The sequence below is a fragment of the Sminthopsis crassicaudata genome, chromosome 4, assembly GCF_048593235.1.
Source record: "Sminthopsis crassicaudata isolate SCR6 chromosome 4, ASM4859323v1, whole genome shotgun sequence".
Lineage (NCBI taxonomy): Eukaryota > Metazoa > Chordata > Mammalia > Dasyuromorphia > Dasyuridae > Sminthopsis > Sminthopsis crassicaudata.
In genome coordinates, this window is record NC_133620.1 from 12,614,035 (window position 1) to 12,631,007 (window position 16,973).

The 16,973-nt window shown below is 43.0% G+C and overlaps 1 protein-coding gene across 1 annotated transcript in view; it reads right to left on the reverse strand.

Annotated features, from left to right (window-relative positions):
• The window catches only part of PGM1 (phosphoglucomutase 1), a 68,984-nt gene that overhangs the window by 25,853 nt on the left and 26,158 nt on the right, over window positions 1-16,973 (reverse strand). Inside the window, exons 2-5 of the mRNA XM_074265752.1 lie at window positions 8,173-8,335; window positions 6,983-7,129; window positions 5,891-6,016; window positions 1,278-1,468 (exon numbers count right to left, since the gene is read on the reverse strand). Coding sequence (XP_074121853.1) covers window positions 1,278-1,468; window positions 5,891-6,016; window positions 6,983-7,129; window positions 8,173-8,335 — 627 coding nt within the window. The remainder of the gene's footprint in view (window positions 1-1,277; window positions 1,469-5,890; window positions 6,017-6,982; window positions 7,130-8,172; window positions 8,336-16,973) is intronic.

A 16,973-nucleotide genomic window follows, 5' to 3' on the forward strand; every position in this document is an offset into this window, starting at 1 on the left:
AAGCATTTATCTCTTTCAATTATTAAGTCCCCCCTGGCCTTCTGGGTCCTTTCAGGTTCCAAATCTATGACCCCCAATCTCTCTGGACAGCAGTTTCCCCTTCTATACAATGAAGAGAATGGGCCGCCATAACCTCAGAAGTCCTTTAGTCTGGATCTGAAAACATCTTGCTTAGCATTAAGTTTTAAGGAAAAAACAAGTAGCTTCTGTGGGAATTGGGCAAATGGGAAAATTAAAGGATCAATTCTTCAGCTCAGTTAAGAGAAAAGAATGAACAAATAAAAAGCTATGTTAAAAACTTACAATGTTTTATCCACTACCAGAGAAATAACAGCAATAATGGAATCATACGTGTATTGTGGGACCTCAAGTGTATAATCTAGACCAAAGTTTTGCCTTCTCAAGAAGTGGGGAAAGGAAGGAGAGAATTTGGAACTCAAATTAAAAAAAAAAAAAACAATGTTTAAAATTATTTTTGTATTTAATATGAAAGAATAAAAGGATAAATTTAAAATTAAAAAAAAAACCAAACCTTACAATGTGCCAAGTACTGTGCTAAGCACTGGAGGTACAAACACAAAAGGGAATTTCTTTTTGGTCCCAACTTGCGATTTCATGGGCATGGAGATCTCCGGGATGAAGAAACTCCCTCCACCAAGGCAGATCAATGTCTGCTCGGCAATCCGTAAGCCTTAGAGAGTTTCCTGAGATGAGAAATAACTCACCCAGAGTCACAACTCTCATATATGTCAGAGGTAGGATTTGACCCCAGGACATGCTAGCTCTAAAGATTTCCCTGCAGATACCAGGCTGGTTACCATCTCTTCCAGAGACGGGCAAAGGTGGCACTAGAGAACCTTGGACATCTCTGCCAGTCTGCCATGCATTGTGGGCTGGCTCAAGGTCACAGAGCCAGGAGGACCAGAAGTGAAGGGGTGAATGCATGAGCTCTTCCCATTCTGGGGTAAAACCCAGCCTGCACCATGTTTTATTTTAGAAGGGGAGGGGGCGAGGTCAATAAATGGTAAATGTTCATCCTCTCCACCTTCTAGGATCTCCCCAAAGTCCTTCAGAATTCAATCTCACCCCCACCACAAGTGTCAATGCTGTCCCCCTATTGTTTCCATAGTAGGATTTACTATGTGCATATGATTTCCCCCATCAGAATGGAAGCACTAGGACCTACCCTGACGGTGTGCCCTTATTTTCAAACCCATGACATCGAGCCCAGCTCCTGGCAGCGAGATAAAGGCTAGAACTGAAAGGAATCGACTCACCCCGTCTCCATCAAAGGCAGCACCAAAGTCATGCTCTCCACTCTTCATGGTCTCCACCAGATCAGATGCGTAGGTCAGGTTCGGGTCAGGGTGGTGGCCCCCAAAGTCCTCCAGAGGGACACAGTTGACAGCTGAGTTGGCAGGAGCACCAAGCTCTTCACACAAGATCTTTTTAACATACGGCCCCACAACTAGACAAGGCAGGAAAGGAAAACAAGCCAATCGTGAAAATTAACATCTTTAAGTGAAATTCACTCATTCCTTCTCTTTTCTTTTTTTAAATTTTCATTTATTTTATTTTTAAACCTAAGGAATAAAATGAGCATTTCCATATTTTAACATAATGAAAAAGATGATCGCATGTAAAACTGCAAATGTTTTATTTGCTCTTCATATGTTTCATCAATGCTTGGATTCTTATCCAGAGAATACAAGCTCCTTGAAGGCAGGAACTGTTACTTTTGCCTTTGTATTCTCAGCAGACAGCAATATGGCACATAGTAGGCCCTTAATAAATACTCATTGCCTGGCTGACTGATCAAAGCTATTGGAAACAGGTAGAAGTTTTATACTCTTACCTTGGGTAAAGAAGCTTCCAATACAGTTGGAGGGGGGGAAAGGCCATATACGTGCATGGAATGTTAATTAACAAAATCAAGAGTTTAAATCCATCCAATCCAATAAGCCTTGTTAAGTGCCTTCTATGTGCCAGATACTATGCTAGCCACCAAGGATCCTAAGACAAAAATAATCTTTACCCCCTGAAAGGTCCCTTTCACTGTATCTCATCACTTAGCAAAATGTTTGACACACAGTAGGTGTATAGTAAATGTTTGTTGAGTTGATTTGTTCACAGAGGATTTGAATGAATAATTTTCAAAGAAATCACCACTTGTACCGACCGATGCAAAGTGAAATGAGCAGAACCAGGAAAACACTGTATACAGTGTGATGATCAACTATGAAGGACGCAGCTCTTCTTAGCAACACAACGATCAAGACATGTACAAAGGACTCACAAAAGAAAATGCTATCCAAAATCCAGCTAAAGAACTGATGGATACTGAAGCATACTTTTTTTCATTTACTTTATTCTTTCTTTGTTTTCCCCTTTCGATCAGTTTCTTTCACAATTGTGACTAATATGGAAAAAATGCTTTACATGACAACACATGTATAAACTATATTAAATCGCCTACCATCTTTGGAAGGGGAAGGGAAAAAATTTTGGAATTCAAAATCTTGTAAAAATTAATACTAAAAAAAATTTGGACATATAACGGGGCGGGGAAGGAAGAATAAAATCCTATTCAAATCTCTGATGCCTCCTTTTCCTGCCTCGCCCCTAGATTTGGTGATTCATTTGACAGATGAATTCATAGCTCCATTCTTTGGACTTCACAACTACTTGCTCAGTTGCTCCCTGGGCCCTGTTATTTCACAACTATTCACTGGCACCAGTTCATCTTCCGAAGCCCCCGAGGGCTCACAGGACAGGGCAAAAGTTTTCTGGCCCAAGATCATCTTATTAGCCAGACCCCAGCATCCTAAATGGCAGGCACATAGAAATCACTCAATAAGTCCTATTTGGCTTTATAACCTGGGGCACATCTTTTTGAATATCTATGATGGAAGTAAGTTGACATCTTAGAGGATGGATTTAATTTTGGACACAACTGAAAGTGCTTTGGAGCCAAGTCTGGCAAATAAAATGTGAGATCAAGCTGAGGAAGCATGGTTTGGGTCAAAAACAAAGGATTATTGCCAGGTAATGAGACCATCTTTCTTGTATGAGTCACAGAGGAAGAGCCCCCTCCCAAATGACTAATGTGAGACTAGTAGCACTGGAATAAACGGGGAAAGTCTCAAAAGGGTCTCTTGGTAAGAACATCAGTAATTTAATCAAGGAGGTCCTCAGGTTTAAAAGGCAGGCTCCTTTCTTCTTATCATTATATACTTCAACAACAATACTATATGATGATCAATTCTGATGGATAAGGCCCTCTTCAACAATGAGATGAACCAAATCAGTTCCAATAGAGCAGTAATGAACTGAACCAGCTACACCCAGCAAAAGAACTCTGGGAGATGACTATGAACACTACATAGAATTCCCAATCCCTCTATTTTTGTCTGCCTGCATTTTGGATTTCCTTCACAGGCTAATTGTACACTATTTCAAAGTCTGATTCTTTTTGTACAGCAAAACAACTGTATGGACATGTATATATATTGTATTTAATTTATACTTTTAACATGTGTAACATGTATTGGTCAACCGGCCATCTGGGCGGGGAGGGGGGAAGGAGGGGAAAAATTGGAACAAAAGGCTTGCCAATTGTCAATGCTGTATCTTGTAAATAAAAAGCTACAATAAATAAACAAACAAACAAACAAATAAATAGACAAACAAACAACTAAATAAATAAATGAATGAATGAATGAATAAATAAATAAATAAATAAATAAATAAATAAATAAATAAATAGATGATAGATAGATAAAAGGCAGGCTCCTTCCTTCTTAGTCACATGTGGTAGGAGAGGTCAGGGATGATCTTGCTTGGCCCCTGAAGACCGAAATAGGAAAAGCTGAAGGAAGTGGTCAGGAAGCTGATTTAAGATTGAAGTCAGGAAAGATTGCTAACCATGAGAGCTGCTCCAAAATACAAACAGCTGCCTGTCTCAGGAGGTGGAAGGTTCACCAAGTGTGGTGTCCCACACTTGTCATCCCTACTACTGGGGAAACTGAGGTAGGAGAATTCTTTGAGCTTAGGAGTTCTGAGGAGAAATCTTTGAACTTAGGAGTTCTGAACTTCAATGAGCTTAATCAAGTTCAGTATCATTAAGACTATCAGGGTACCTGAGAAGGAACAAAGCAGCTCAAGTTAAAAATGGAGCAGATCAAGCTCCCATAGGGATCAGAGGTGGAATCAGAATCATGATTAGCACCTGAGACAGAGGGAAAAAAAGATGTCGAGGTTTCCTACCTACCAGAGGGCTTCAAGCATAGGCTATATGAGCCATTATTGTCTCAGTGAATTTTTGTCCGGATTAAAGTTGGACTCACTGATAACAATGCCCCCTTGACTGAGATTTCAATCAATTATTCCAAAAAATATTTTCTAAACACTTCTTTTTTTGCCAGGCACATTTCTAGCATAAGATTGGCCTTTAAAAACATGAAAAGATTCCTTTTGTATGATATTAACTCAAAATTAAGAACTTACAATAACTAGATTGCTTCCTTATCCCAAAAAATACTTTATTAGATAAAGATAAAACATTTATTATGTTTACCATCTGCTAAGTGCTGGGGATACAAATACACAAGACAGTCCCAGCCTGTAAGGAACTTATATTCTAATGGAAAAAGACTACATAGGAAAGAATATCAAAAAAAGAATTAAGAGTAGACATAGACAAGGGCATCATGGGATTGAGAAATGAAGGAGAGATCTGGGTTCCAGCCAGATGAGACAAAAAAATCACTTACCAGAATCCATCTATCCAGAGTCCAAGGTTCCAGAGGGAGAGAGAGGAGAAACAAAGTATGTACAAAGTAGAGCCTTAGATTTCTATGAAGAAGGATGCCATTGAACTCAAAGTTGGGTGGGAGGCTGAGCAATAGCCACGGGCCTTGAGTAAAAAGGGGAAATGTCTAATGCTTTGAGTTTCCACTTATTACTAACCCATAGCTGCCAGGCTGACTTAGAAGAATGAGGAGATACCTTCAAAGAGAAGGAAAGGAAGAGGAGGAAGAAAAGTAGGGCTACATTTTGATTTTCCTGTTGTCGATTACCAACTTGTTCTTTCTTTCATCAAAGAAAGAGGACATTTGGGTGGTCCAAGATAATATTTACCATCTCTAGCAACGGACTGACCCTTGGAGAAAGATGGAGGATACTATTTAGAAAAAAAGTTCTATATTTTTTGACTGAGAGGTTTCATAATATTGGTTCTCATCAAAATCTAGTTTGGGTTCTTTTGTTTGCTTGTTTGTTAATTTATTTATTTATTTTTCTTTTCTTTGGAGGCAATCAGGGTTAAGTGACTTGGCCAGAGTTACAAAGCTGGTAAGTGTCTGAAGTCACTTTTGAACTCGGGTCCTCCTGATTCCAGGGCCAGGGCTTTATCCATTGTTCACCTATCTGCCCCTAGTTCCTGTTTCTTAATGAAAAAATTCCAAATGGAGGACAAACCTATTATGGGCATAGCCCCCACTTTCATGATCCAGAGAGAATGATTTTCATCAGTGGGAGTAGAACAGCTCCCCAAGCAGTCCCACAGTGACTCTGTATTCCGACACAATTTTTCAATCAAATGGTGCAAATCTTGGAGTCAGGAAGAACTGAATTCACACCCTGCCTCAGACACTTCCAAGCTGTGTGATCCTGGGCAAATCACCGACCCTCTATCTGCCTCAGTTTTCTCATCTGTAAAATGAGAGGGTTAGACCCAATGGCCCCACAGCACCTTTTAGTTTTAAGTTTCTGATCCTAGGCGTTTGAAAAACAAAAATATAAAAGGAAGATAAGAAGACCAAAGTGTTCATAGTCACCCAAACCCAAGCCAAGTACCCATGCCCTCGTGACCGTGACTATCATTTCCTACCTCCGTGCATGGCATCGATGCGGATCTTGAGCCGGTTGGGGCCTGAGAGCAGCTCCTTTAGGGCACTGAAGTCGAAGATGTTTCTCAGCATGGTAGCATACGCCTCCACCGAATCCACGATTTCCACTGAGGAAATAAAACAAGATGGAGAAATGGGAAACTTACTTGTTTTTTAAAGCCTGAACTTTATCTCAAAGAGAGAGCTGTGATATTATAGAGACCCTCCCAGAAGAGGAAATGCCCTCTATCAGTACAGGTAGTACTTTCAGAATTGTCTGGGACACTGAGAGGTTAACTCCTGCAGAGCTACAAATACATATCTGAGAGGAGACACAGAGCATGAAAGAAGGAGATTTACAGATTCGGGGCCCACCGAGTCCAACCTCCCCATTTTAGAGATAAGGAAACTGAGTTTGAGAACTACTCAGTGGCTGGCCCAAGGCCACGTAGCTGGGAAGTATCTCAGGCAGGATTAGAACACAGGTTTCCTGATTCTAAGCCCAGGCTGGCTCCGTGGCATTACTCAGATGCTTTGAGGTCTAAAACTGTCTCTACATCTCAACCACTGAGCCTCTCTGCCCCAAAGCGGCCCTGACTCCATGTCCACCACTCTACCCACTGCACCACCTAGCAGCTCCAATGTCTGCCCGTATCCATTGTACAGGTCTAGTTCAAAGTCACTCAAAGGGACCTCTGAGGTGATACAGCCCTGACTTGAGAGGGGACCAAGCTGAGGAGCCAGGTCCGACTCAAGGTCATCAAGCTCATCCCCAAACAGGGCGCTCTTGCCATTGGAGCCCAGCCTTCTCTCTGTGGGAGATCCCGAATGCTGCTTGCATAGGTCACTGTGTTTTCTCTTCCTACCAGGACAGAATCAGTGGGAGTCCAGAAACCCCAAACGCAGGGCCGTGCTACCAAACAAAGGGCAGCAAGACATTTTTCAATAAAGAAACCAGAGTTCATTGAATTAATGTAGGTGAAGCATCTGAAGGGGCAATCTGCCTTCTAGAATGGCAAAGTCCAGCTTCCCGGGGGCACCTGAGGGTGGAGGCTCCCAGCCACGAGCGGAGGAGCTGGGGAAGGGCTACATGCCTGTGAACGGTTTGAACTTGTTCTCCAAGTCAAACTGCTGCTTCCCAAGGACACTGAGGTCGACTTTCAGGTCCGGGCAGATGGCGTATTCTTCAATTGTCTTACTGATCTGGAAGATCTTCTCCGTGATGGCTTCAGGAGCCGGTCCTGGAATTAGACAGCAAATCCTGGGTCACTAAGGGGTGGGCATGGAGAGAACGAGGCTTACAGGGAGCACATCTGGGCAGTGGCTCATTGGGCCATCACATTCATTAGGAAAGAGACCGCACAAGTTGGAGTTAAAGGAAACGTGGAGTCCGTCTGCCTCGTTTTACAAACAAGGAAACTGAGACCAGAGCATGAAGTGATTTATACAAGGACACCAAGGTGACAAGGACCTAGGGACGCTTGGCCTGGAGAAGGGAAACCTGAAATCTCTCACCTCTTCAATCCATCTCATACACAGATGCCTGCAGGGCAATTCTGCCATGTACCCAGAAATCGGAAAGGAGGAAGGAGAAGGGAGCAAACATTAATTAAGCACCTATTATGTGCCAAGCACATCAGAAATATTATTTCATTTGATCCTCACAATAACCTGGGGAGTTAGATGCTATTCTTATCCCTACTTTACCGTTGAGGAAACTGAGGCTAAGACTTCTTGACTCCAGCCTGGCACACACTATATTATAATATATATATATATATATATATATATATATATATATATATATATATATATATATATATATATATATATATATATATATATATATATATATATATATATATATATATCATGTTATATAATACATATTATAATATAATAACATATTTATTATATTGCATACAAAGGCACACTATACACTAAACCACTTAGCTGTGATCCAAGGAATCCTACCCAACATGTTGGGGCTTCCCTTCAGTTTTCATGACCCTGGATGGATTTCATGCCTTTTATATCAACTTTTCCCTCTTCAAATTCCACATTTTCTCATAATAACAATAATAATAATAAAATAAAATAATGCTTATAATGTAGCATGGTTGATCCCAAACAGGTAAAGAGGAATGAAGATCTTCTTGGTTTTCATTGAAAAGGAAGCAAAAAGACAAAAAGATTGAGAATCCTACTGAGAACCTTATCCTTGAACCCAGGTCTCCTTAATCATTCTCCATTGGCTCATCCACTGACAAATGAATGAACTCACCTCCGTTGGAGATGTTGAACTTGATCCCGAAGTCTCCATTAGGGCCGCCGGGGTTATGGCTGGCTGTCAGGATGATCCCGCCAATGGCTTGGATTTTCCGAATGATGCAGGACACAGCTGGGGTGGAGAGAATGCCGTTCTGTCCAATCACTAATCTTCCAATCTAGAAGAGAAATCAAAAACACTAAGTGGCAAGACAGCAGAGCCAAGAGCAGTTTGGTCTCAGCCAGGTAAATCTGGGAATAAGTTTTGTTTCTGACACACACAAGTCACTTAAGCTCGAAGAAGTGCTAGAGGCCCCAAGCAACCTTCAAAACTGTAGATGAGCTATAGATCTAAACAGGTAGAGGGATTTTCCACTCAGAAGTTTCCATTTCAGATGAAATAACAAACCCAGATCAAAACAATCATGCCCAGGGAGGTGGGATTTTAACCAAATTCTTTCTGATTCTTAATTCAGTGCTTTATTTTTTATTTCATTACACTCCTTGAGACAAACAAGCCCAGAACAAAGTGCCAGAAAGAGACGTAAATAAGTCTATCTCTTTTTCCACCAAATAGAGAGTGGAAATTCGCTTAATAACATCCCCATAAAAGCCGGGACAAAATGTCTGAATGGCGTCCTCTGTGTGGCCGCAAGAGTTGAACAACATCACTCAGACCTCAGGCTATTTCTCAGACTGTGTCATTTCAGAACAGAGTGACCCAGGAGAAGAGGAAAGCCTTAGCAAATGAAAGTATTCATTTCAAGGAATAATCTTTCTAAGGTCCCACATAAATCACTTATTTATAACAACTTTTTTTTTGGTAGTTACAAAGAATTGGCAACAAGGCAGATGCCTGCCTATTGGGGAATGGCTGGGAGCCACTGTAGTTCATGGACGAAGGGATTTTGACAAAAAGATGAATAGAAAGAATTCAAAGAAGCAAAGGAAAATTAGAGAAACTGTTTTAGAGTGAAAGAAGGAGAGGCAGGAAAACAACGTATTCCAGATCTACAATATAAATGGAAAAAACGAGGAAACTATTGAAACTGAGCGCTGTGAAACTATAATGGCCAAGGCTGGCCCCAAGGAAGGGACGTGAGAAGTCACCTCCTACTTCTTTGCAAAGATGGAAGACTGGAGACACGGACTATTGGACATATAATAATGTATTGGTCAGTTTTGCTGGGCTGTTTAGTTTCTCTTTTTTTTTTATTCTTTGTGATAGAGAAGGCTCCCTAGGAGGGAAAGGAAGTAAGATATATAGGGAAATAATGGAAATATAAAAACAGAAGATATCAATTAAAAAAAACAAAACAAAAAAAACTTCCTAAATCAGAGTCCGTTCTTTGATCTCTCTTCCTAGAAGTCAACAAAGTACAATAGAAAGAGGGTAGATTGGGCTCCTAGGTCCTAGGTTCAAATTCTGACTCTGCTATTTACCATTTTGGGGCAAGTCATTAAACTATTCTGAACCTCAATTTTCTGATCTGCAAAATGGCAGAACATTTTGTAGCTGTTCAGTCATTCGGCCACGTATGACTTTCATGGATCATATCATTCGTGGAGCTTTTTGGACCAAGACGTTGGAGTGGTTTGCCATTTCCTTCTCCTTGGCAAATAGAAGAGAAGTGACTTTCCCAGCTAATAAGCATCTGAGGCCATATTTGAATGACCCCAGGCCAGCACTCTAACCACTGAGTCAAAACACTAGTTATGTGACCTTGGATAAGAAAAATAGCATTCTATAATTTATCCTTTCAGCCCCTAGGAGATCCCCTTGCACATAGTAGGTGTTTAATAAATTCTTATTTGGTTGATTGGTCCTTCCTGATCTTCATATCCTCAATTAATTGAAAAAGTCCAAGCCATATTTGAGGTCAAGACCTTGGGTACCCCAAGCAGCAAACTGAATGGACTATGTGCAGAGGGCACAGAACAGATAAAAGACTCAAAATCTGCCGAGGGGCAGTGTGGGCTCTGAGGTGCCCTCGTACAACTGGGATGCTCTCCCTCCTCACCTCTCCCTCCTGGCTTCTTTGAAATCCCAGCTCAAAGTCCCCCTTCTCTCAGAAACCTCACTCATTCCTCCCACAGTCCTAGTGCTTCCCTTCTGATATCACCTCCCATTTATGTCTCCCATGGCCATAGTTGTTTCCATGTTGTCTCTCCCATTGCAATGAAAGTTTCTCAAGGCCTCTCTGGGATTGTGAATGGGACACTTTCTTCCAGGCCACTGAAACCTTGGCTACCCAATAATTAAATTTGCTCCTTACTAAACAGGTAGTTTATTCCAATTGCATCTTAGTATTCAACCAAGCAGCCCCTGGTCCTCTTCACTATAAACAATGCTCACAGAGATCCAGTGACACGCTCTCCTGATTCCCAAGACAGAAAAACAAGATGGAGACAAGAACAGGAAACACGTGGAAAATGGAGAAATCTGAAATAAGCCTGGAAAAGTACGCTGGATCCAGGGAGGAAGATCTCTGAAAGGCCAGGGGAAAGCATGTCTCTTATTCTAGAGGTAGGAAAGATCTACTGAAGGTACTTGAATGAAGTGGGACATTCAGGCCTATGGATAATAAGAATTCCTTGGTTGCTTTGGGAAGGATGAAATGGAGGATCAAGCAATCAACAAATAATTTACTTGTGCCAGGAAGAAAGAAGGCAAACATAACAAATGAAACAAGCCCCTTTTCAAACTGGGCAAACACACAGAAGAGTCAACAAGAACATTCATTATGACATATAGAATAAGGAGAATAAAATGCAAAGTAGTTAAGTGCAAGGTGGTGTGGGGTGGTGGGGCGGTGGGTAGAGTGAGGAACCTGGAGTCAGGAAAACATTTTCATGAGTTCAAATCTGGCCTCAAATACTCACTATCAGTACAGACAAGACATTTTCCCCATTTCTCTCAGTTTGAGCCAGAGAAAGAAATGGTAAACCACTCCAGTGTCTTTGTGACCCCGTTGGGGTTTTTCTTGGCAAAGTCAGACACTGCTGAAAAATGAATAGCTTGACCCTGGAGGGAGGGGACACCAGCGGCTGAGGAGCTCAGGAAAGGCTCCACAATAAAGGTGTTGTTTGAGCCCCATTTGGAAGGGGGGCATTCTCTGCCTTGGTAGGGAAGAACAAACACGGCACCCATGGGCAACCTCAGAGGATAAATGACTAGTCCAGGGTCACCCAGCTATAAAGGATCTGAGAAGAGGTTTGGCTCCAAATTCAGTGCTCTACCCACTGGGCCACCTTGCTGCCTCAAAACCAAAAATCTCTGCCCTCCAGGATTTTCCATTCCAGCCTTTTCACTTAAATCCCACCTCACATGGTGGGAACTCATTCCTGATTATTAGAGGGTCATCCCCTCAGTAGGGCTACTTGCATTTAGTGTGAGCATGTTTTATTTCCCCTCAGTTGAACTTTAAGATCTTTGAGGGCAAACCCCATTTCATTTGTAACCCTAGCTCCTAACACACTGCCCGACATATTAGAGTCTCAATAAAAATGGAACAAAATGAGGTTGAAAGTCCGAGGACTTGGGTTCAAAATCCGATTCTGCTACTTCCCATTGGTGTGGCTTTGGGTTAGTCAACGATCTCTAAGGGCTTCAGCTCCCTCAACTTTCAAAAGAAAGGGGAGGGGCAGGAACTGAATGATCTTGAAAGCCCTTCCCACCTTTAGGATCCTACAAAAAGGTTGAAGTGTGCTAGCGGGCTCCTTAACCCTTTCTGCACATCACTGCCCGCTCTGGCACCTGGTGCCAACGGAGCCCTTGCCCCAATGGGGGTTGTGCTGCCTAAAATGAAATACACAGGCCCTCAAAGGAAATCGAGTATATTGAAATACCATTAAAATATTGTAAAAACAAATCCACAGAGCCCAGGGTAAGAACTCTCCGACCTCCATAAAGAGGGACAAGAGAGCGTATTAAAAGACTCCATGTTCAGCTTGTGGACTGGACAACATGGCGAGCCCCCCGTGCAGACCCAGGCTGGAAGACTGAGCTGAATGTTCTCAGAAGTCACCTCCAGGGGGTTTGGGGGATACAGCAGGGAAGCCCGGGGGGCAGAAAGGAATGGTGAAGTCTTCTTTTTAATGGATGGTCGCCTTCACTAGTCCCCAACCCCACGGAATAGCAAAGATTGGGTTTCTCTGTCCCACTGATTGCACACAGTGGTACCTTTCTCATGTCAAAATACATCACACTAAGTGCTCTCGGGGCAAGAGGGGGCATCACTATTCCAAAAGGGTCCTGCCAATCTTGGATGCATCATAATTCCCTGAATATGGAGAGAGTGTGAATTCACATAAGACCCAAGGGAAACTTAGCATTCATGAGGCTTATGTTTTATATTCTGTAATTCATTTTAAAGTATTGGGGGAGGGAGAAGGGAAGGGCAAGCTGAACACTAATTTACTGCCATATGTAATAATCTCTGAGATCCTGGAGGGGGGCGTCTACTACTGTAGTCTTTGGGAATAAGCCTTCCCCACCTTGGTGCTCCCTCTCCTCACGGTCTTTAGCCATCACAACTGTCCAATGACTTATCATCTCCTAAAGGTTTAAATGGCTAAAATTGGGGCATATGAAACACATAAATAGCCCTTCTACACATACACACACACCCCACTGAGTTTGATCAAGTCAAAAGACTTAGATCTGAGACAGAGGTAATAATAAAATGATAAATAATAAATTTTATGCTATGATTGGATCGTTTAATCGCAAATGTTAAATGATAGAAACAGTATGTTTTGCAGATATGATCTCGTTTGATCCTCACAACAACCCTGTGAGGAAGGTAGGTGCTATTATTATCCCATTTTACAGACAACAAAACCAAGACCAATAGGATTAAGTGGTTTGCTCCATAAGCGTTTGAGCCGGGATTTGAATTCAAGTCTTCCTGACTTCAAGTGAGCTGTCATTGAATCGGATATTCACATAGCATAGATGAGGGAATTAAGCTATGCTATAAGTGCTTTATTACCACTATTCTTATTATGATCATTGTAACTACCATCAAATGAGATATATGTAAAATGCTTTGTAAACTTTAAGTGCATGTACGATACAGTGTAAATGCCTTTAGTGTTATCCTTGCTATTATTGTCACTGTTTATCGGTGGGGACTCCCAGAGTAGACACTCTCTCCACCACTGTAGTTGAGTTCTGGAACTCAGGGCTTTGGGGAGTTGCCTGGGGCATTATGAGGGTAAATGACTTGTCCACAGCTACCTAGTCAGCATGTGGCTGGGCTGAAGTCGAACCCGTCCTATCACCCGCTTGCCCTCCAATACATGCTTCCTTAACTCTTCAATAATTCAGGTGCAGGCCTATTGGGCGAGCTCTGGCTCCTGCAATCACAGAGGCCGTTTTTAATGAGCTGTGACCTTGAAAAAAGGCAGGGAGAGCACAGGGCTGGGCCTGCCGGACCCAAGGCAGAGCTTAGCCAATGAGTATCACTTAAATGTATTATTTAGCAAACCTCTGCCTCCTAAGTAAGACAAGTTCCGGGAGCTGCCCGAATTACACATTCTCCCCGCTCTTTAGCTCCACGCGGAGCTAAAACGAGGCCAGATAGATCAAGGAGAGACGGACAGCGTCCTCTGTCCCCCCTCACTGGTCGAGATGGATGCTCGAGAATAACGTTCCATCTCATCTTGCTCCAGAGATGAAAAGCATCTTAATGTTGTTCCCTGCCCGGCGCCCTTCCGAGATGAAATTTCCAGCACCTCATATTTTAGCTTAAAGATGTGGACGCCTCCTAATCACTCTGCACCAGGGCGCCTCATCAGCGATGTAAGACCCCGAGCCAAGTGCCAGCCCCCCGCCCCGAGTGCGGGCCCCGGGAACAAATAGCGAGATCTCGAAGGGCTCGGATGCTCGGGGGTCGGCCTTTGGTTCAGTTTCAATCTAGCTTTTGTGATCACACCTGCTCAGGCTGAAGTCTAATGAATGAAAGGCTGCTTTGGCTCCCATACGCCGTCTTTTGCTCCCAAGGGCAGAGCCCGCCCCCTCCCCAAGCAGAGACCATTAAAGATGCTCCTTTGGGGAGGTGAGCATCTGGCTGACATTTCGATGCATCGCCTCCGATATTTAAAGGGGATGGCGACGTGTTTTAATCCAACAAGGGCTTTGCAGGACAGACAAGAGATGTACCAGGGACAGCCATCATTGCCAACCAGGGCATCTGTGGCAACTGTTATATTAAGAGCAGGGGTTTTGTTCCCGTGAATCACAGAAGCCAAGAGTTGGAGTCCTCGGGTGCCCGTTCACTGAGCCAATATGAATTTTTTTCCATGCTACAAAGCCAGAGCTGAGGCTCCTTCCCCAGACCTTTAGGGGCTATTATCTCTATCCCACTGCACAAGCTCACTATAAACAGGCCTTCTTTGTGTACCAGGTTCTTAGGAGCAGGTCCCCTGGCACAAGGGCCACTTGGAAAGCTTACACCGAAGATTTTCCAGTTCCCTCCCAGGATTTCTGCAGCACAGCCCCATCCGCAAGAAGCTGCAGGTCCTGGGTTTTGTTTGCCTCTTTGACAAGTGGCTGAACTATAACAAGGAGGCCATTGAAAGAAAAGAAAAACCTTTTCCCCCCACCACTCATTAGCACCAGCCACAGAGGATACATTCGTCCTCGAAGCCCTTTAGAAAAGTTAAGGGGACAGTTCACAGGGAAGTTTGGGGGTGGCTTCTCTCTGTCTCTGTCTCTCTCTTTCTCTATCTCTCATCTTTTGTGTATATGTCTCTCGTTTCTCTCATTCTCTTGTCTCCTTTGCCTCTGCTTCTCTTATTCTTTCTATCTTTTTCTGTCTTTCCCCTTTTCTCCTCTTCCAAATTCTTTCTTTTCCTCCCTCCTTCTCTCTCCCCTTTTTTCCCCTTCCTTCCTTCCTTCTTTCTTTACTTATCTTTTTCTACCTCTTTTCTTTCTTCTCCTTTCCCCATTTTTTCTTTTTAGCGTTTATCTTCCTTTTCTTTATTTAGTTCTATTTTCTCTTTTCTAAAGTTCTCTTTTCTTTCTATTCTTTTCTCTTGCCCCATTTTAGTCCTTTATTTCTTCTCTTTTATCATTCTTTTGTCTTTATCTTATATTTCCTCATCTCCTCTCTAGTTCTATTTTTCATTCTTCCTCTTTTTACACATTTCTCTTTCCTCTTTTCCTTCCCTTATTTGTCCCTCTCTCTTTTCTCTTTCCCCAGTCTTTGTTTTCTCATTTTTCTTTTTTTCTTTCTAATCTCTCTTCTTTCTCTTCCTTATTCCCTACTCCCCCAAAAAGAACAACACACATAAATAACAGATGAAAATATCACAGGAATCCACAAACGGCACTGTAACTCTACCTTCTAAAGCAAATAGCTACACAACTTTTTTTTCTTAAAAGAAAGCAACTTAAAGACTACTTACATGATTCGATTCAACTCAATCCAATAAGCAATGATTAAATGCCTGCTGTGTGCCGGACACCCAAAGACAAAAATGAAAGCCCTTGACATGAGAGGCGACATTACAACTCCTCTATATTAGAAGGCTGGGGATGCGTGTCCAAATAGCCACCCCCACCTGGGCACGCTTAGCCCAGGCTACTCCTTTTTCCTATTTATAAAATGAACAGATCATCGGGAGAGCAAAGGCTCCATCAAGATACCCACCCCGTTGGCGGCAGCCATCTGCACTATTGTTTCTACAGCTGATGTATTAAAGTATCTCCCATCTCCGCCAACCACCATGGAGGAGCCCTGTCGGTCTTTTAAATCTATGCAAAAGAAGATGCTTTGGATAAAATTCTCCAGGTAGCTCGGCTTTGTCTCAAAGTAATAGGTCTTCTTCCTCAAGCCACTGGTTCCCGGTTTCTGGTCATGATAAGGAGCAGTAAGAAAAGTCAACAGTGGGAGGGGCCCGTCTTCCATTTTTCTCTTTGTGAGGAAATCAGAGTGGAAAGCACACATTATCTTCCATTTGGTTCAGTCTGGCAATGGCTATTTCTATCCCGGAGAGGACTGTCTGTCCAGTCCCTCCGTGGCTCCCCACCCAAAGGAGCTAAAGCTTTCCTTGACTTGCCCTGGAAGTAAATGGAGCTAACTCCGGTGTTCCGGCTACTTGATACGAAAGGAGGGGCACCGGTTTAGAAAAAAAAAAAAGATTTTTCTGGGGCCCCCAAGCTACTCCTGCAAACAGCCTCTGCAATCCCGGTCAAATGCTTCCCACTGACTTCTGCCTCATTTTCCCCCGGGGTGGAGATGGCTCTGGAGGGTGGCGCTGGGATCAGGGTTCGGTTACACACACCGCACTGGTGCCAGCCTCCGCCTGCCGGCCTGGCCCGGCTCAGCAAGGATAAGGAACCCTCTCGTGGCTCTAGCAGCCCCGCCACCCCCTGCACTGCGCCTGCCTGGGGAAGGCCATCTGGGAACGGCATCTGAGGCTCAAGTTGTCCTGTGCAGCCCAGCAAGTTTAAAGGTCACTCTTAAAATGGAAGAGGCGCCTCCGAGGCCTCGGGTTCCCTTCTAGAGAGCTTCGTCAATGAGATAGCCAAGAGCTTCCCGGTCCAAATGTTCGTGAAGAGTTAAAGAGCAGGCGTGGGGGAGTACATCTCACAAAACAGATTTATTCCCTCACCACCAAAGGTTTGAACAAAATGGCATTCAGCGCTCCAAGATTAGTGATGTACAAATGTTCCCCAAGTGCTGAAACAGCCCTTTATTTCTCTAACATATGGGAAAAGAGGGTGGGGGGTAAGAGCAGACCAAATATTTGAAAACTCAAGTAATAACGAAATAAAAGCCAAGTTTCCTAAATTTATGGGATTTAATC